Here is a 22,035-nt window from a genome sequence, read left to right as displayed (position 1 = left end):
ATCTAAATGGAAAATGTATGCTGATTTCCTACGTAATGTTCTACCGATGTTACTACAAGATGTTGCACTGCATGACAGAATGGCGATGTGCTTCCAACATGATGAATGTCCGGCACATAGCTCGCGTGCGGTTGATGCGGTATTGAATAGAATATTTCATGACAGGTAGATTGGTCGTCGAAGCACCATACCATGGCCCCCACGTTCACCGGATCTGACGTCCCCGGATTTCTTTCTGTGGGGAAAGGTGAAGGATATTTGCTATCGTGATCCACCGACAACGTCTGACAACATGCGTCAGCGCATTGTCAATGCATGTGCGAACATTACGGAAGGTGAACTACTCGCTGTTGAGAGGAATGTCGTTGCACGTATTGCCAAATGCATTGAGGTTGACGGACATCATTTTGAGCATTTATCGCGTTAATGTGGTATTTACAGGTAATCAAGCTGTAACAGCATGTGTTCTCAGAAATGGTAAGTTCACAAAGGTACATGTATCACATTGGAACAACCGAAATAAAATGTTCAAAACGTACCTTCGTTCTGTATTTTAATTTAAAAAACCTACATGTTACCAACTGTTCGTCTGAAATTGTGAGCCACATGTTTGTGACTATTACAGCGCCATCTATCACAAAGCGAAATAAGTGGTCCAACTAAAACATTCATATTTCTTTACGTACTACACGAATATGTAATAAAAAATGGCGTTCCTGTTTTTAAAAAACGCAGTTGATATCCGTTTGACCTATGGAAGAGCCATCTAGCGGGCCAACCATAGCGCCATCTGGTTTCCCCCTTCAAGCTAGACAAGTTTCGTTCTTTGTAGTTTTTTCGTCTGTCGCCTATTTCGTGAGAGTAGTTAGCGGCTTACAACACACTTTGCACATGATTTGAAACCTTTACCGAAACTTTTTCTCGCTGAAACCCTCTCAGAAAATATGAAGCGTTCCTCCTCGTCTAGGAGCTTCCGTAACGCCTGGAAAAGTACTGTAGCGGCCTCCGGCATAATCCAAGGGGTCTTATAGTGCTAGAGACAAACCACGCGACGCCTCGCTCCACAGACGTCCTCCCAAACGTTTATTGACGGACCTGGACGGTTTCTGGGCCCTGCTACACCTACGCTATAAAGCGGATAAGGTTCTCCAGCCTCGCTTACACTCGCGACACAGGTTTAACTAGTCTCTTCTTTTGTGGCGGTGCTCGTAGCGACAAACACTTGGCTGTAGAAATGGCTTACGAAGTCACCGCCACACTTTTAATAGCGGGCCGACCGGTCCGCTGGAACAGTGAACAGAAAGATGAAAGCCCAAACACTCATATTAAATAAAAGTCTTTATTAATGAAGATACAGTAACACAGTAGTGAACTCGGTGTCTACAGAAATCTGTCTAGTTCGAGTCGGAGCGGCTAGGTCAGCGTCGGCTGACGACAAACAACTACTCTGCTGCGATGAACACACAACTGACTAGCAAGTACACAATTCGGTGGCGAGTATACAACTGAGCGGCGAATACAGAACTGTCTTAGCGCTCGCGACTCCAGCGCTTAAGAACCCAGAAGCCAGCGGTGGCGCGCGCAGACTTGCGGCGATTTCCTGTCTCGCTGGCGCTGCTTATGCGGACGGCGTCCGGACTCTGATGCTGCCAACCTTTTGGCAGCGGGCTCGGGTGGCATTACTGGCTAGGATATAACACTCCTCCCCCCCAAATCGCCGCACCGTCGTTGAATAATGACGTGGCGAGCGTCGACGGCGGGGGAGGGGTCTGGCCGCAGGCGTAGCAGAAGAGACCGGGGCGGAGACTGTTGTCGGTGGCAATCCTTGCGCAAGATTGGAAACCATCAAACATTACGTCACGCCTACAGACTGCACTCAGAGTGGCCGAGCCTTGGTTGGAGAAATGGCGTGTTAGAGTAAACGTCGACAAGTGCGAAGCCGTTCTGTTCACTAGAAGTCCGAAGCAACTGCGCAAACACCGCTACTGCAGACCAATAACTCTACATGCACGCCCAATACGTTTCCGCGAGAAAGTCAAATACCTCGGTGTCTGGCTGGACCGGAAGTTACTCTGGGGGGACCACATACAACACATGACCAACCGAGCTAGCGCGAGGCTCAATCAGCTCTATCCTATGCTCAACAGGCGTAGCACACTGAACAGAAGGGTGTCGAGGTCCATGTACATGACACTTATCCGACCCCTGATGACGTACGCAGCTCCTGTCTGGGGATACGCTGCGCCTACACGTCTGCGCCGTCTGCAGCTCATACAAAACAAAGTACTCAAAATCATAAGCAATGCTCCACGATACACACGCATCGCGGACCTTCACCGGGAATACCGACTTGAGACTCTCACGGAGGTAATCCATAAACTCACCACAAGACTATACAGAAACTCCAGACATTCGCAGAACCCGTTTATTCTGAATCTGGGGAACTACGACCACAACCATAGATGGAAACATAAAAGACCAAAAGACATACTTGTAAGGACATAACATCTATGGCCAAGCATACGCAAACATAACGGCACAGGCGAGCCCCTGTTTATCAGACCCATTACTGGATATCCAGCTGGATTGGAGTACACTGCCGAATAACTGGCACCACACAGGGAAGCCGTACCGTACACTGCATGCAAACAAGCTCCACACATCCCCCACACAGTGAGATGATCTATGGCCGATCTCCCACTACTGCATAACGATCTTGATTGTTCCAGGAATGCAGCAGCAGCAACAACTGGGACACATCGCCATCGCTTGTCATGGTAATGATGCATGATACCTATACTAACAAATCCAACCTTGCATGAACTATCGCAGCTAGTAAGCCACTACTGCTCTTACTACCCATCCCACTGTCGCAGAGGTTTTTTTTCCCACGGCACGAGCCATGGCACTTTTTTTCCTCTGCTCTTCAAATCGCTACCCTCACTCGCGTTTCGTCCACTATCTATCACCTGATGGACCGTGTTAATGCGTAGCCTTACCCAGACGCACGGACAACGTCACAGCCCAGCATCCTGTGATCCACATACTAGACAACTAACATGTTTACGGAGGTGACAGTAGAACTTTTGGTTTGGTCACCACGTTGGTGCGGGCGTGGAGGGGCCCCATCTCTCTCTCCTGTCGGTGGCAGTCCCCGGTCCGCACTGCTGAGTGGGCGCCGGACAAGGCGCTGTGGTGTCAGACTCCTTGGGGGTGCCCAAGGAAAGCGGCTGCAGGACAGGCTGCACAGCCACCGCTTGGGACGGCGGCCCGGCTGAGGGGTCGACGTCCATCAGCTCCGAAGGCGGTGGCGACTGAAGAGGGACCGCAGGCGCTCTAGCGACCACCTGGGGCGCTCCCGGATGAAGCTGCGCGGGAGGCATCAACGGGACGCTGTCGGCGTGGTAGCGGCGACGGCTGCTGCTGCTGCCCTGGGGCGGCAGCGAAGTCGGAAGGCGCGGCTGGAACCCGCCGCGGACCAAATCTGTGGACAAAGAACGAGCGGCAGAATCCTGGGGGCCAGCGCGGCGCAACTGGTTCTGATGCCTCCTGTGCACCCCAGTAGCACCTTGAACAGTATAAAAACCGCGACCCTGGACACGTATCACGGTACCACGTTCCCAACGACGGCGACCGTGATAAACTCTGAAAAAAACGGCGTCGTTGCGCTGAAAACGCGTGCGATGCTCAGAAGCGGCGGGTCGATCCGGGGGGTGCAACAACCGTAGTAGGGTGCGATGACAACGGCCGTGGAGAAGCTCCGCAGGTGAAGGGCCGTCGCGTGGCGTGGCGTGGTCCGGTACGACGACAGGAACGTGATGAGGGCCTGCTGACGAGAGTGCGTAGCACGAAGGCGGTCCATATGATCCTTGAATGTACGTACAAAACGTTCCGCTGCACCATTCGATTGAGGGTGGAACGGCGGAGTAAGAACATGGCGAATGCCATTGGCAGAACAAAAACTTTCAAATTCAGCAGAGGTAAATTGTGGACCATTGTCAGACACTAAAACTTCTGGAAGACCCTCAATACAAAAAATTGAAGTCAACGCCTGTATATTTTGTGCAGACGTTGTAGACTGTATGGGCACAACAAACGGAAAATTACTAAATGCATCTATCACGATGAGCCAACGAGAATTCCAATATGGACCAGCGAAATCAATATGTACTCGCTGCCAGGGACCGGCAGGGCGTGCCCACTCAAAATAGCGTTGAGGCGGAGCAGCTTGGTGTTCGGCACACGTCGAACAATCTGTAGACATCTGCGTAATCTGCTTATCAATGCCGATCCATGTACAATGACGGCGGGCAAGCTGCTTGGTGCGGACCACTCCCCAATGACCTTGATGCAACAAGTCGAGGACCTTGGATTGGAGCACTTGGGGAACCACTACACGAAGCTGGTCATTCTCGGTGCGTAACAGCAAAACTCCGTGCGAAACAGACAACAGATGACGTTGCGGATAATAGCGACGAACCACAGGATCCGATATGTCCTTTGCCTTGGACGGCCAACCACGTTGAACAAAACGTAATAGTAAACTCAGATGAGGATCCGTAGCTGTCTCACGTGCCACCTGACGATAATCAATCGGAAAATCCCGGAGGGATCGATGCTCATCGGCGTCAATCTGATGGCAAGAGTCATCAGAGGAATCGAAGACATCATCCGCAGCAATCGGCAATCTAGAAAGCGCGTCAGCGTTTGCATGCTGAGCTGTAGGGCGATACAGTATCTCATACTGGTATTGTGATAACAAAAGAGCCCAACGTTGTAGTCTCTGAGCTGTCCGCTGAGGAACTGGTTTAGACGGATGAAACAGGGACGTCAGGGGCTTGTGATCTGTTACTAAATAGAATGGTCTACCATAGAGGTAGTGATGGAATTTTGTGACACCGAACACAATAGCCAACGCTTCCTTGTCCAATTGGCTATAATTACACTGAGCTTTGTTTAGCAATTTAGATGCGAACGCAATAGGACGTTCGGTGTTACCGACTCGGTGAGACAACACAGCACCGAGGCCGAAAGAAGAGGCATCACAAGCTAACACCAGAGGCTTGTTAGGGTCGTAATGGACCAGACAACGATCATTCAATAAAGCCTCTTTAAGCTGCTGAAAGGCTGATCGGCAATCAGCTGACCACACAAACGGAACATTCTTACGGCGGAGACGATGCAACGGTGCAGCAATCTGTGATGCATTAGGTATAAACCTAATATAATACGTCAATTTGCCAAGAACTGCTTGCAATTCATGCAGATTGCGAGGGGCGGGCAAATCACGAATAGCTGCTAAATGTGACTGGGAGGGATGAATGCCTTGAGCATTAATAACATGTCCCAGATACCCCAGCTCCGTAAGGAAAAATGAACATTTATCGATGTTGCAACGTAGGCATGCCTGAGACAACACTTTAAACAAACACTCCAAATTACGGAAATGTTCAGCAGGCGTCCGACCGGACACAACAATATCGTCTAAATAGTTGCAACACGATGGAACATTAGCCAGAAGTTGTGACAAAAAACGCTGAAAAACAGCTGGAGCTGACGCACAACCAAAAGGCAAACGCAGAAAACGGAACAACCCCAACGACGTGTTTATGACAAAATACTGTTGTGATTGCTCGTCGAGGGGCAATTGCAAATATGCTTCACGGAGATCAATTTTGGAAAAGAAACGAGCTTCCCCTAACTTATCCATCAGCTCGTCCGGTCTAGGCAAAGCAAAAGAATCAATGACAGTCTGAGGATTAACTGTCGACTTAAAATCAGCACACAAACGTAACTTGCCAGACGGTTTCTTTATAATAACTAAGGGAGAAGCCCACTGGCTCGCTGAAACGGGTTGAATAACACCGTTGTTTTGCCAACGACGAAGTTCATCTTCTACAGGTGCCCGGAGGGCGTGAGGCACTGGACGAGCACGAAAAAATCGAGGCTGAGCATTATCTTTTAACGTAATATGAGCGGCAAAGTTCGCAGCACAACCTAGTTCGTCTTTAAATATGTCACTGTATCGTTTACACAAATCGGTTATGCTGTCTTGAGGAACAACAACAGAATTAATTTGCAACACATTGTCTTGAATAGACAGGCCAAACAAGTCAAAACAGTCTAATCCGAAAATGTGTACACTGTCTGTAGCGCGGAGCACTGTGAATGAAACTGTTTTTGTATTGCCACGGAATGTGGCTGGCACGCTACATACACCTAACACAGGAATTTGTTCTCCACTATAAGTAGCCAAAGAATGTTTTGCCGCTGAAAGTTTAGGGCGGCCGATAGCCGCATACGTAGCACTATTTATGAGAGTCACAGACGCACCAGTGTCTAATTGAAAATTGAAGGTCTTATCCTGGATGCGTAGCTTCACAAATAGTTTATTACACTGTCTCTGGATCGGTGCAGTGGAGGCGGAAGACACAAAATCAGCGCGTTTAGCGCGTGTTCGCTGCTTACGACAACTCGTGGGTTGGGCGGGAGGAACAACAACTCCCGCTTCACTTGCAGTCTGTACATTACTTTTTACAGCGTTTGAATTACGCTTGGGTCGCATAGCAGAGGGCTGGGTGGGTGGCTTATTGCGAACAAGTTTATTACCCACACGAACCGTGGAAGAGTCTTTAAACGCGACTTTCTGGGCGGGCTGGCTTTGAAGAACATGAATATCCATGGGCTGGGCAGCACTAGAATTGTTCTTGCGTTTACGCAAACAAACAGTCTGGATGTGTCCTTTCCTGTGACAAAAGTGACAAACCGCGTTTCTTAACGGGCAACGTTCACGAGGATGAGCAAGAACACACTTAGGGCAAGACTTAACTCTATCATTTTGCACACGCGGCTGACGAATGTGTTTAACATGACGCGGCCGGCTAGTGTTTACAGTCTGACTCTGCCGGTGGGGCCGCGGGCGTGACATAACTTGCTTAGCACAGGCAATTTGAGAAATACATGGCTGATCTAACTCACACTCAGCATAGTCAAAAGTATCTTGAGCTTCAATGATGTTCATCACAGTCTCTAATGACGGGTCAGGCAACTTTAAGATAGCAGCACGAATACGAGAATCTGCAATGTTTTGAGTAGTAGCGTCTCGTAGCATGACATCACTGTAGGAAGCTCCACACACACAATTAAATCGGCACTGACAGGTGAGGCCCCGTAAATCTGTTAACCACTGTTTATTAGATTGATGTGGCAGTTTCTTTAATCTGAAGAACTTGAATCTGGCTGCTGCCACATGAACTCGCGACTCGAAATACTCAGCAAGCTTGTTAACAACAACGTCATAGTCTAAAGCTTCTGGCTGGGATTCCGGGAACAACTTACAAAGTAGTCGATAGACTACCACGCCTGCAGTGGAAATTAAATAAAGCTGCCGCTCAGTACCTGTGATTTTGTAGACTGACATGTGCGCCTGCAACTGCGCGAAATATTCTCGCCATTCTTCTCTGGATGCATCAAATGCACGGAACTGTGGTGCTGCCTGTGATTGTTCCTTTTGTGTTGGAGGATTAGCCGCTTGTTTGGCGATTGCTTCCACCAGACTTTGTATTCGCTGACTCTGGAACAAGATCAACTGTTGTAATTCGGCAGACATAGTGAACACAAATTAAACCAGCCCCCAAAATTTTATCTCTATAATTAGTATAACAAGAACAAGTTGAACCAGCCCTGCACACGAGTTCGGAAGTCCTCGTCGCCAGTTTTGTGGCGGTGTTCGTAGCGACAAACACTTGGCTGTAGAAATGGCTTACGAAGTCACCGCCACACTTTTAATAGCGGGCCGACCGGTCCGCTGGAACAGTGAACAGAAAGATGAAAGCCCAAACACTCATATTAAATAAAAGTCGGTACTTATCTTTATTAATGAAGATACAGTAACACAGTAGTGAACTCGGTGTCTACAGAAATCTGTCTAGTTCGAGTCGGAGCGGCTAGGTCAGCGTCGGCTGACGACAAACAACAACTCTGCTGCGATGAACACACAACTGACTAGCAAGTACACAATTCGGTGGCGAGTATACAACTGAGCGGCGAATACAGAACTGTCTTAGCGCTCGCGACTCCAGCGCTTAAGAAACCAGAAGCCAGCGGTGGCGTGCGCAGACTTGCGGCGATTTCCTGTCTCGCTGGCGCTGCTTATGCGGACGGCGTCCGGACTTTGATGCTGGCAACCTTTTGGCCGCGGGCTCGGGTGGCATTACTGGCTAGGATATAACATCTTCCTCTTTACTACCGTTCAATGCATTCGAGAGCTCCAAGGTCATATTACTGGATTGGCTAACAAACACCGCAGCCACTCACCACTCCGTCATCAGCCGGGTTCTTCCATCTCTTCTCTAAACAATACAGGAACATAGTCTGAAATCAAACAGGGTAAAAACATACACAACTCCAGACTTGAGATTTCCATTGGAGCAAAACTCAGTTTATTTTCTTCTAATAACGCTCGGCAAGTCCGCTTTGTTCGTTACACAACGGCTCCAGGTAGCCAGTTGCTCCATATTCTATTAGGCGGCGTCTTCCTAAACTGTCTGTGTACGCTAAAGAGCAACACCCACCTAAAAACAGGCAATAGGCGAAGACGTTTCCTGCGCGCGCAAATCCGAATACTCGTCCGAATACTTTCAGAACCGTTCACATACACGAAAAGAATCCTCCAAAATACACGAAAACAACCTTACTGCCCACTGACTTCCGAAGTACGTCTCCATATCTTCTCCAACCCAGACGGCTCAACTCGCCTCCTGCACCCTACGAGGGCCACCAACCAACTGAGCCGCCCACAGTTCCTTGACATTACTTTCACATGCCTACATTTCGGCTAATCAGCATTCAGAGCAGGAAGTAGACATAACGACAGGCCATTTCTTGCTGACGCTCATGGTACATCTGTTAAGTGCTGCTGCCTGCCGACACTTTTAGAAGTTTGTTTCCCAAAGAGTACCAGAAAACACCACTCACTCTATGGAAAAACACTCGCCTTTGAAGACCATACTGTCGGGCCAGACTAACACCCTTCAGCTCACTTCAGTGGAACCCAGTTGCGGGCCTTACCTAGCCAGTTACCTTCACGCTGGAGAAAGTCACAGTTCCACGGACCCTGGCAAACTGGCGCTGTCACACACAACAGCGATCGGCACTTTCCGACGGTCGCGGCGCGCAGAACACCCGTTACAAGTAACAAAGGAAAAACGTTTATCGCTTACTAAATTTTCTCTGTTCATACAGAAAACTTCAGCATCAAGTATGACGTTTTATTTCCTATTTACAACTAACTCTATTCGTAACACATTTTGCAGACAGTATCCACATACAATGACGTGCCAAGCTATGGGGTACCTCCTAAAATCGTGTCGGACCTCATTTTGCACGCCGTAATGCACCATCTCGACATGGCATGCACTCAAATCGTTGGAAGTCTCCTGTAAAAATATTGAGCCGTCCATAAGTGTTACCGATGCAGGATTTTGTGCACGAACTGACCTCTCGATTATACCGCAGAAATGTTCACTGGGATACATGACAGGCGCTCTTGGTGGCCAAATCATTCGCTCGAACTGTCCTGAGTGTTCTTCGAAACAATCGCGAACAACTGTGGGCCGATAACATGGCACTCTGTCGTCTACAAAAACTCCATTGCTCGGGAACATGAAGTCCATGAATGACTGCAAATGGTCAGCAAGTTGCCGATCATAGCTATTTCAAGTCAATGATCGGTTCAGTTCGACCAGAGGACGAAGTCCATTCCAAGTAAACACGGCCCACACCATTATGGAGCCACCACTACCCTGCACAATGCCTTGTTGGCAACTTGTTGGGTCCGTGACATAGTGCGGTCTGCGCCACTCTCGAAACCTACCATCAGCTCTTACCAACGGAAATCGGGACTCGTATGACCGCCACTGTTTTCCAGTCGTCCAGAGTCCAACAGATATGGTCTCGAGCCCAGGAGAGGCGCTGCACCATGTCGTGGTGTTAGCAAAGGCGCTCTGGTCGGTCGTCTGCTGCAGTCGCACATTAACGCCAAATTTTGCTGCGCAGTCCTAACGGATACGTTCGTCATACGTCCCACATTGATTTCTGCGTTTCTTTCGCGCAGTGTTTCTGGTCTGTTATCACTGACAATTCTACCCAAAGGCTGCTGCTATCGGTTATTAACACTTTGCCGTCCGGTGACACCACAGTGGTGTCGTGCGCGAAATAGCGGTCAACGGCCGGCGACACCACAGTGGTGTCGTGAGCATAGTATCGCTCAGTGGCCGGCGACACCACCGTGGTGTCGTGAGCGTAGTATTGCGCAGTGGCCGGTGACAGCAATTTAGCATCCTTTTCATTCTGTTGGTGTTTTGTTTAGGTAACAAGAAGTTACACACATCAACAAGTTTCTTGTTTTTATAAGTACTTGTGCACTTTCATCATGGCAGACGAAAGAGACGACAGGATTATTTACGAAGAATGCGCGGACGTCTTGTCTGACGTTCCGGACGACTTGGCCGATTGGGAAGAAGACACTGCATATCAAAAAAATGAAAGTGACGTAGAATTCTCGGAAGATAGTGAAACACGTCCAAGAAGAATTCGGCGAACGCTACCGTTGCCAACTGCCAACAGAAGACTGAGGACCAATAATAAATTTGAAGGATCTCCGGATCCACACACATTTCCCAAAGATCTTAGAATTATGTATTGGGAACGATCTATTTGAATATATTAGCATCGAAACCACCATGTATTAGTCAAAATTGCAATAGAAGGAAACTGGATAAAAAAATGCCAAATTTGTGGTTACGGGACCTGAACTTGGAAAATGGTTTGGGTTTGCTATCCTTACGGGGACTGTAAAAAAAAAAAAGCAAGGATCGATGATTACTGGTCAACGAATCCGTTGATACACACCGATATTTCGCAAAACGATGTCGAGCAACCGATTCAGAGAAATATCATTTTAACATTTTTCCGACGACAACAATAAACCGGATAATACCGACCAGCTTTTCAAAGTGCTATTCGTAATTGATTATTTTTCCAAAAAGTTTAAAGAAACATTTAATCTAAGTCAAAACATCTCAGTTGATGAAGGAATGTTACCGTGGCGTGGACAGTTAAATTTTAAAGTTTACAATCCGTCGAAAATTATGAAATATGGCATACTCATTCGGATGATGCTGTGTGATTCGAGTACGGGATACATTTCCTCATTCAAGATATGTTCCGGCGCTGCACAACCTTTAGCAAAAACAGTGATGGAGCTATTGACATCATCTTATGGAAAGTGGCACCACCTCTACGTGGATAATTATTGTAAGAGTGTAGAACTTGCAGAGAAGTTACTTGAAAAGAAAATTAGAGTTTGTGGAACTATACGGCAAAATACAAGATTTCCGTAAAAATTAAAGCGCGCAAAAGTCAATGTGTTTTAACCTTGTCATCAACGGAAAGGTGACAAGCGGCCGGCGACAAGTCAAGTAATACGAACTAGCGCTGCCGGCGCCAAATGAATAAATTTGTACGAGAAGTGCGGATGGCAAAGTGTTAAGCGAAGGCCATCGGCCACTGCGTTGCCCGTGGTGAGTGGTAATGGCTGAAATTTGGTATTCTCCTCACGCTCTTGACTTTGTGGCTCTCGGAACACTCGAACTATTTCGGAAGTGGAATGCTACTTCCGTCCAGCTCCAGCTAGCATTCGGCGTTCAAAGTCTGTTAATTCCCATCTTGCGGCCATAATCTCATCGGAAACCCTTTCACATGATCGCCTGACTACAGATGACAGCTCCGCAAATGCACTGACCATTTATACCTTGTGTACGCGATACACAACATACACATAAATGTAGATGTACCGCCATTATATATGTGCATATCGCTACCGCATGACTTTTGTGACCTCAGTGTACGTCACTGAATGTACCCGCATAATTATAGATTTGGACCACAAACAGTTCGTGAGATGTGAATTTTTATGCGCGGGAGTGCGGTGCTTTAAAGAATCTGGGGGTGCGGTTTGCAGGTTTAATACTGATTTTTCCGTTTGATTTCATTCACGACTTGCAAATGGTTGTCAGCTGTGTTCGTTTCTAAAGCCAGCTTACGCCTTTGCTTGACTGAAATGCAATTTTTTACTATGCTGTTGATAATGATGGTTCAAATGGCTCTGAGCACTATGGGACTTAACATCTGTGGTCATCAGTCCCCTAGAACTTAGAACTACTTAAACCTAACTAACCTAAGGACATCACACACATCCATGCCCGAGGCAGGATTCGAATCTGCGCCTTAACCGCGAGACCACCGCGGTGTTGATAATGATTTTAGTGAATATCTTGTACATTAAGGAAAGGAAATTGATTGATCGATAGTTTTTTGTCAGAAATCTGTTCTCTTTCGTAGTCCAGTGGAACAACTGTATTGTCCCCACAAACGAGGTGGCGCAGTGCTTAGCATGCTGGACTCGCATTCGGGAGGACGACAGTTCGAAACTGCGTCTGGCCATCCTGATTTAGGTTTTCTGTGATTTCCCTAAATCTCTTAAGGCAAATGCCGCGATGGTTCCTTTGAAAGTGCACGGCCGATTTCCTTCCCCATTCTTCCCTAATCTGATTGGATCGATGACCTCGCTGTTTGATCCCCCCCCCCCACACAAAAAAAATCAGCCATCCAACATTGTTCCAGTTCTGGAGCAGTCTTTCCCCAGAAACATTGTGTAAATAATTTTCCACGTTCGTTTCGTATAACTTTTCCTCCGGATTTACGCATTTCGATTGAAGCACCGTCTTCGTACAATGTAAGCTTTCACGGCCGGTATTGTCTTCACTTAAAACTTCCGGGCTGGTGGGCCGTGGTCGAAGTATAAAACTCCCCCCTGACGTTTCGTCTGCGACTGCGGGAGACATCCTCGGAGTTCGCCGCTGTATCTCCGAGGATGTCTCCCGCAGTCGCAGACGAAACGTCAGGGGGGAGTTTTATACTTCGACCACGGCCCCTCAGCCCGGAAGTTTTAAGTGAAGACACCGTCTTCTGCTTTGTCTTTCCTTCTCATCATACACCAAATGGCTAATTTCACTGATGTAAACTGCTCCCAGCTCGTGGAATTGACAACAGTCCAAAATAAAGGCTATGTCTGGTTTGTGCTGCAGGTGAAGCTGTATTACAAGCAACTGGAGGGGCTGTACGCCGGCTACCGCAGTGCCTTGAAGCTGCCGGACCTCACTCTGAATGATTTCCTGTAAGTATCGTGGCTTTTCTTGGCTTTCAATCTCTAACTATGGAAACTGAAATTTGCTGCACGCTGCAAACAAATGGGTTACTTTGTAATGCTCTATGGACCGAAAGAAGTCTTGAAACAGATGCGTTTATCGTCAGAGCCCTCCGTTGGTCTATGATATGCGGAAAAAATGACTCGACGTTGGCGCAACAGAAATAGAGCGCTGGAGAAGCAATGAGCTTTGTGACTTGAGTATCAGCTCATATCACCCTAGTATTTATAAATGGAAGTTAATGACCACAAAAAGATGCCAAACAGCGTCATACTTCGTTGGCGTAACAGAGAGCTCCATAGTGCATTATTTCAAAAAAGACACTCCTGGAAATTGAAATAAGAACACCGTGAATTCATTGTCCCAGGAAGGGGAAACTTTATTGACACATTCCTGGTGTCAGATACATCACATGATCTCACTGACAGAACCACAGGCACATAGACACAGGCAACAGAGCATGCACAATGTCGGCACTAGTACAGTGTATATCCACCTTTCGCAGCAATGCAGGCTGCTATTCTCCCATGGAGGCGATCGTGGAGATGCTGGATGTAGTCCTGTGGAACGGCTTGCCATGCCATTTCCACCCGGCGCCTCAGTTGGACCAGCGTTCGTGCTGGACGTGCAGACCGCGTGAGACGACGCTTCATCCAGTCCCAAACATGCTCAATGGGGGACAGATCCGGAGATCTTGCTGGCCAGGGTAGTTGACTTAGACCTTCTAGAGCACGTTGGGTGGCACGGGATACATGCGGACGTGCATTGTCCTGTTGGAACAGCAAGTTCCCTTGCCGGTCTAGGAATGGTAGAACGATGGCTTCGATGACGGTTTGGATGTACCGTGCACTATTCAGTGTCCCCTCGACGATCACCGGTGGTGTACGGCCAGTGTAGGAGATCGCTCCCCACACCATGATGCCGGGTGTTGGCTCTGTGTGCCTCGGTCGTATGCAGTCCTGATTGTGGCGCTCACCTGCACGGCGCCAAACACGCATACGACCATCATTGGCACCAAGGCAGAAGCGACTCTCATCGCTGAAGACGACACGTCTCCATTCGTCCCTCCATTCACGCCTGTCGCGACACCACTGGAGGCGGGCTGCACGATGTTGGGGCGTGAGCGGAAGACGGCCTAACGGTGTGCGGGACCGTAGCCCAGCTTCATGGAGACGGTTGCGAATGGTCCTCGCCGATACCCCAGGAGCAACAGTGTCCCTAATTTGCTGGGAAGTGGCGGTGCGGTCCCCTACGGCACTGCGTAGGATCCTACGGTCTTGGCGTGCATCCGTGCGTCGCTGCGGTCCGGTCCCAGGTCGACGGGCACGTGCACCTTCCGCCGACCACTGGCGACAACATCGATGTACTGTGGAGACCTCACGCCCCACGTGTTGAGCAATTCGGCGGTACGTCCACCCGGCCTCCCGCATGCCCACTATACGCCCTCGCTCAAAGTCCGTCAACTGCACATACGGTTCACGTCCACGCTGTCGCGGCATGCTACCAGTGTTAAAGACTGCGATGGAGCTCCGTATGCCACGGCAAACTGGCTGACACTGACGGCGGCGGTGCACAAATGCTGCGCAGCTAGCGCCATTCGACGGCCAACACCGCGGTTCCTGGTGTGTCCGCTGTGCTGTGCGTGTGATCATTGCTTGTACAGCCCTCTCGCAGTGTCCGGAGCAAGTATGGTGGGTCTGACACACCGGTGTCAATGTGTTCTTTTTTCCATTTCCAGGAGTGGATACTAGATTGCTCCATGCACCAGTGTAGGTTATACGTCTTCACTGACAGATTAAATCAATGCACTGGAACACTCCTGAAGATATATGAATACTTTTTGTATTCCTTCCATTATTAGCCACTGTTGTCAGGTTGTAGGGTTATCATCTGATTCTTTGATAATCATGGGAATGGGAGTTGCTTCTGTGAACAATAATCCATTGTAGTGTCATCATGCCACCTTAATCCAAGGGGTTCACTGTCACGTGTGCCATTTATTTGCACATTCAAAAAATGGTTCAAATGGCTCTAAACGCTATGGGACTTAACATCTGAGGTCATCAGTCCCCTAGACTTAGAACTACTTAAACCTAACTAACCTAAGGACATCACACACATCCATGCCCGAGGCAGGATTCGAACCTGTGACCGCAGCAGCAGCGCGGTTCCAGACTGAAGCGCCTAGAACCGCTCGGCCACAAGGCCGGCTATCTGCACATTGTATGTTCACTGCCCAATGAAGAAAGTGAAGACCCAGAAGACGTGGTCGGAAGTCAATGTAACTTCGTACATATCAATGACAAATTGTAAATGTAGCAATTCTGTGTTACCAGACCTGGTATAGTATGTCAAGGGCTTGAACAGAGTGATAACTCTGACGGACACTTGCTTGTTGCTCGTGTGATAGTGCTATCAGCACCTAACGAAGTTTGAAAGAGGCCTCGCCGTTTGTCTCCATTTGATCAACTGATTGAATTGTGCAATACCCAGGTTTGTGAAGCATTCGTATGTAACAGTGGCCCAGTGTTTGACTGCATGGGTATGTGACGGCAGAATACTCGTTGTCAAGATTCCGATTGACCATGTCTGAGTATTGCAAGGGAGGATCGCTACGTTGTGCACAAAGCACACAACAACGCCTTCACATCATTGCCTGCCATCCGAGAACAACTAATGGACTCCCTGCAACATTGTGACATCCTGCACCGATGGTGGGAGACTATCGGCAGTCGAACTAGGCAATTACCGCCCCATGTGTAGTCTGTCGTTAACACAACAACACAAACGGCTAGATCTGGAGTGGTGTCATGACCGGTGGCGTGGGCTGCTGTTGCAGTGCCGTCGGATTGTGTTCAGCATTGGATCGTTGTTCTACACTAAACCATATGGCCGTCAGCGAGTATGGGAGCGACCTTGGGAGAGGTCCCGTTCCTCCAATGTTTCGGAGAGATGGAGCAGTGTTAATACTGGTGCCATGGTACGAGGAGCCATCGGTTATGGCTTCAGGCCATGGCTGGTAATGACTGACAGAATTCTGGTAGCAGTGCTGTACTTCATGGACATCCGGAATTCTCATGTCTTGCCTCTCATGCAGCAGTATCGTGAGTCCATTTTTCAACAGGACAATGCTCGTGCAAACATGGCACATGTGTCCATGAACTTTCTGTATGTTGGGGTCCTCCTGCGGCCAACAGGTTGTGGAGATCTGTCCCCAATAGAACATGGGGCACCAGCTCATATATAAACTGTAGCAGTGCCATTACCCATGACAGCAAGGACCAGTTACGATAGGCTTCATGACACTTTTCCCAAATGAATTATGCATACATCGAGGCCGTACGGAGTGCAACGTCTTAAGTTGACTTATACTGCCGCAGTTGGTAAATTTGATTCTGATTTGTAATCACTCAAATAACATCACATACCTTCTCAATCCGTGGAAGTTTAGTTTCCTTTCCTGCTTCACTTTCTTTTGTCAAGCACTGCGAATCCTTTATTTTTTTTTTTTTTTTTGGTCCATTTGCTATATGGTACAGTAGTGGGCTATCAGGGGTAATGCATCCGCTATTAGGCAGAGAGATTCATAAAACATCTGGACTGACATGAAATTTATTGGTTAAAGTATCGATGACTTCCTTCAGCTTCTCAATAGGTAAACGCCGATTTCCTTTCATGACTGGAGTGTCAGCGGTAGGTCTTTTTGGAGTGTTTTGGGAGAAAATGGGACGAAACACACAAATCAAACTGTATGAATGGAAGGGAGAAGAGTGACGAGAAAATGATTCCTGATTCGGAGAGGAAAATGACAATTATTTTACATCTGGAAGGATGGCTAGCTTCTGGGTGGATTTCGTGGTCAGGAAGATGATTAACGTTGCGTTGGGACAGGATGTGGATAACGTAACAGGGTACGAGGGCGTTCGCAGCTCGTGGTCGTGCGGTAGCGTTCTCGCTTCCCACTCCCGGGTTCGATACCCGGCGGGGTCAGGGATTTTCTCCGCCTTGTGATGACTGGGTGTTGTGTGATGTCCTTAGGTTAGTTAGGTTTTTCTAAGTTCTAGGGGACTGATGACCATAGATGTTAAGTCCCATAGTGCTCAGAGCCATTTTTGGTACGAGGGCTGGTAATAACGGATGAAACTATTGCATCGTGTGTCGAAGTTTGCGGGAATTGTAGGAAACATGAAAGTGTTCAGTGTAGGAGAGGAGAGGGGGAAAAATTAATAAGATCGTACATGACATGAGTAGGTGAGGGATCCGGAAGGCGAGGTGGAATACATGCCGTCGAGGCTTTGGAGCGAGTGGTGGAGCGGAAATTCAGACATTTGCGAGGTAGGATAAGTCGAACCAAGCTTCGAACAGTAGTATAAGGGAGTGTGCTGAAGAAAACACTAAAAATCCCTACCCGTGGGATGTCAGCATGACGACGAGGCGTCGTTTAAAGGTAACTTTTTGTGTTCTGATTGAATAACCCGAAAACCGCGGCTTTTAGCAGAAACATTTCGCAGTACGAAATGAAACGAGATTTAATTTCTTACATAACAGTTCCTATTTATTCTTTTTGTAGGGCTAATAGTTTCCGCTTTGTAGGGGATGCAAAACTCTGTTTACTAAAAATAGTGCTTAGTGAGTACTGCTAAATGAAGTTCTGTGAAAACAAGTATTGAATGTGTGAACCACGTCTGAGTGTGGTTACGCATTTTCTCCGTCCTAGCTCCCCAAAATAGTGCAGTTGACAACAATACAATACACAAAACAGATTCCTTTAAATACCTAGGAGAGTGGATTACATACAATGCAAAATAAGACAGCTATAGAAACTAGAGTGCACAAAATGGAAAGAGTGTTTCATATGACCAAAAACGTTTATAACAAAAATCCTTATCCTGGAACACGAAACTAGGACACTACCAAACAGTGGCCAGATCTTAAGCTCTGTATGCGGCAGAAACGCTTAAACTAACAAGAAATGGTGATCTTGAGAAACTAGAGAAGGTCGAAAGAAGAATTTTAGGAAAAATACTGGGAGCTAAAAGAAACGATACTGCTGAATACAGGTTAAGACCAACCAGAGGGCTGTACTTGAAAACTGAAAAACTGATGTAATGAGGAAGAGAAGCCTACAGTTTTTTGGACATACACTCCTGGAAATGGAAAAAAGAACACATTGACACCGGTGTGTCAGACCCACCATACTTGCTCCGGACACTGCGAGAGGGCTGTACAAACAATGATAACACGCACGGCACAGCGGACACACCAGGAACCGCGGTGTTGGCCGTCGAATGGCGCTAGCTGCGCAGCATTTGTGCACCGCCGCCGTCAGTGTCAGCCAGTTTGCCGTGGCATACGGAGCTCCATCGCAGTCTTTAACACTGGTAGCATGCCGCGACAGCGTGGACGTGAACCGTATGTGCAGTTGACGGACTTTGAGCGAGGGCGTATAGTGGGCATGCGGGAGGCCGGGTGGACGTACCGCCGAATTGCTCAACACGTGGGGCGTGAGGTCTCCACAGTACATCGATGTTGTCGCCAGTGGTCGGCGGAAGGTGCACGTGCCCGTCGACCTGGGACCGGACCGCAGCGACGCACGGATGCACGCCAAGACCGTAGGATCCTACGCAGTGCCGTAGGGGACCGCACCGCCACTTCCCAGCAAATTAGGGACACTGTTGCTCCTGGGGTATCGGCGAGGACCATTCGCAACCGTCTCCATGAAGCTGGGCTACGGTCCCGCACACCGTTAGGCCGTCTTCCGCTCACGCCCCAACATCGTGCAGCCCGCCTCCAGTGGTGTCGCGACAGGTGTGAATGGAGGGACGAATGGAGACGTGTCGTCTTCAGCGATGAGAGTCGCTTCTGCCTTGGTGCCAATGATGGTCGTATGCGTGTTTGGCGCCGTGCAGGTGAGCGCCACAATCAGGACTGCATACGACCGAGGCACACAGGGCCAACACCCGGCATCATGGTGTGGGGAGCGATCTCCTACACTGGCCGTACACCACTGGTGATCGTCGAGGGGACACTGAATAGTGCACGGTACATCCAAACCGTCATCGAACCCATCGTTCTACCATTCCTAGACCGGCAAGGGAACTTGCAGTTCCAACAGGACAATGCACGTCCGCATGTATCCCGTGCCACCCAACGTGCTCTAGAAGGTGTAAGTCAACTACCCTGGCCAGCAAGATCTCCGGATCTGTCCCCCATTGAGCATGTTTGGGACTGGATGAAGCGTCGTCTCACGCGGTCTGCACGTCCAGCACGAACGCTGGTCCAACTGAGGCGCCAGGTGGAAATGGCATGGCAAGCCGTTCCACAGGACTACATCCAGCATCTCTACGATCGTCTCCATGGGAGAATAGCAGCCTGCATTGCTGCGATAGGTGGATATACACTGTACTAGTGCCGACATTGTGCATGGTCTGTTGCCTGTCTCTATGTGCCTGTGGCTCTGTCAGTGTGATCATGTGATGTATCTGACCCCAGGAACGTGTCAATAAAGTTTCCCCTTCCTGGGACAATGAATTCACGGTGTTCTTATTTCAATTTCCAGGAGTGTATATTCAGAATGGATAACAGACTAACCAAGCGGATATTCACATTACTCAATAGCTACAAATCCAAGCCCGCATGTTTCATAGAGACTGAAATGGACACGGAAAACGCTGGAATTACAGTAGACCCAATAAAAAACAGAACACATTTCAGAAAGGCAGTTCAGAAGGCAGAATTTGAGGAGAGAAAGAAAACTAGACGAAAGTGGACTCAAGAAGAAAGGGAACAACACTCTAAAAGGACGACGGAAATTTGGAAACTAAGGAAATCTAATACAATGAAGAGTAGCTAAAGTTGATTCATCGTACCCTTCAAATGGGTTATTCGAAACGTGGAGGAGAAGAGATTGGAACCCCTGAACGTTTCTGGGAAGCCACGTAAAAACTTCACTGGGACTCGCTGCTTAATCCAGCAGGTAGTGACAAAGCACGCAGCCTGCGGTGGGAGAGCAGAGTTAAACTGCTCAAAAGCGGGGTAGAATTTTGCACCGCCTGCATGTCTAGAAACTCGTATGGGCTTAGATTCAATGGAAGCAGAGAGCGAAAGAACGAGGCATGTGATATTACAAACGCAACATGACTGTAAAATAAAAACCAAACACTAACAAAATAAAGGCAGTCAGTTCGAAAGTGTACATACTTGCACATCTGTGGAATCAGTATCTGCTTCTCCATAACCTGCAGCGCTATGTTGCTCCACTGCCTGCGCCGCAACATTCTTTGGTCGTTGTTGTCGCGCGGTCCGCAAGAGTCGAGTCGTTGTAACTTACGCCTGTCTCATAGTTTGACGGCGGCCGTCCTGAGGTCGCACAGAGTATCAGGCGGGTTCCTGTGACGACCAAACACACAATTGACCAAGCTTCCTGCTGAACCCGTGGGACTGCGATGCTTGATACGGGCTCTGATGCTCCGCACTCTACTCTGACTGCACAAACGACACTAGTGTTCGAACGGGCTCGAAATATTCCGGTACGCAGCAGCGCTCGATTCAGTATCGGGTCTGCTCGAACAGTCACGTGACACTTGAATCGCGCGGCGTGAGAGCAATCGATACACAAGAAATTATGACTAGCCACAAGAAGCTATGCTGCTTAAAATTTGACAATTCGTGAAGCACAGGAGGAAATGTATGATGAAATAAAAGAAATTATTCAGATTGTGAAGGGAGACGAAAATTTAATAGTCATGGGTGACTGGAATTCGAGTGTAGGAAAAGGGAGAGAAGGAAACATAGTAGGTGAATATGGATTGGGGGACAGAAATGAAAGAGGAAGCCGCCTGGTAGAATTTTGCACAGAGCACAACATAATCATAACTAACACTTGGTTTAAGAATCATGAAAGAAGGTTGTATACATGGAAGAACCCTGGAGATACTAAAAGGTATCAGATAGATTATATAATGGTAAGACAGAGATTTAGGAACCGGGTTTTAAATTGTAAGACATTTCCAGGGGCAGATGTGGACTCTGACCACAATCTATTGGCTATGACCTGTAGATTAAAACTGAAGAAACTGCAAAAAGGTGGGAATTTAAGGAGATGGGACCTGGATAAACTGAAAGAACCAGAGGTTGTACAGAGATTCAGGGAGAGCATAAGGGAGCAATTGACAGGAATGGGGGAAATAAATACGGTAGAAGGATGGGTAGCTTGGAGGGATGAAGTAGTGAAGGCAGCAGAGGATCAAGTAGGTAAAAAGACGAGGGCTAGTAGAAATCCTTGGGTAACAGAAGAAATATTGAATTTAATTGATGAAAGGAGAAAATATAAAAATGCAGTAAGTGAAACAGGCAAAAAGGAATACAAACGTCTCAAAAATGAGATCGACAGGAAGTGCAAAATGGCTAAGCAGGGATGGCTAGAGGACAAATGTAAGGATGTAGAGGCATATCTCACTAGGGGTAAGATAGATACCGCCTACAGGAAAATTAAAGAGACCTTTGGAGATAAGAGAACGACTTGTATGAATATCAAGAGCTCAGATGGAAACCCAGTTCTAAGCAAAGAAGGGAAAGCAGAAAGGTGGAAGGAGTATATAGAGGGTCTATACAAGGGCGATGTACTTGAGGACAATATTATGGAAATGGAAGAGGATGTAGATGAAGATGAAATGGGAGATATGATACTGCGTGAAGAGTTTGACAGAGCACTGAAAGACCTGAGTCGAAACAAAGACCCCGGAGTAGACAATATTCCATTGGAACT

The 22,035-nt window shown here is 48.0% G+C and overlaps 1 protein-coding gene across 1 annotated transcript in view; it reads left to right on the top strand.

The window, feature by feature from the left end:
- The window catches only part of LOC124802618 (putative phospholipase B-like 2), a 129,410-nt gene that overhangs the window by 35,775 nt on the left and 71,600 nt on the right, over nucleotides 1-22,035 (top strand). The window contains exon 3 of the mRNA XM_047263508.1: nucleotides 13,149-13,237. Coding sequence (XP_047119464.1) covers nucleotides 13,149-13,237 — 89 coding nt within the window. The remainder of the gene's footprint in view (nucleotides 1-13,148; nucleotides 13,238-22,035) is intronic.

Source organism: Schistocerca piceifrons, chromosome 1, assembly GCF_021461385.2.
Source record: "Schistocerca piceifrons isolate TAMUIC-IGC-003096 chromosome 1, iqSchPice1.1, whole genome shotgun sequence".
Lineage (NCBI taxonomy): Eukaryota > Metazoa > Arthropoda > Insecta > Orthoptera > Acrididae > Schistocerca > Schistocerca piceifrons.
This window is presented reverse-complemented; position numbering and strand designations above follow the sequence as displayed.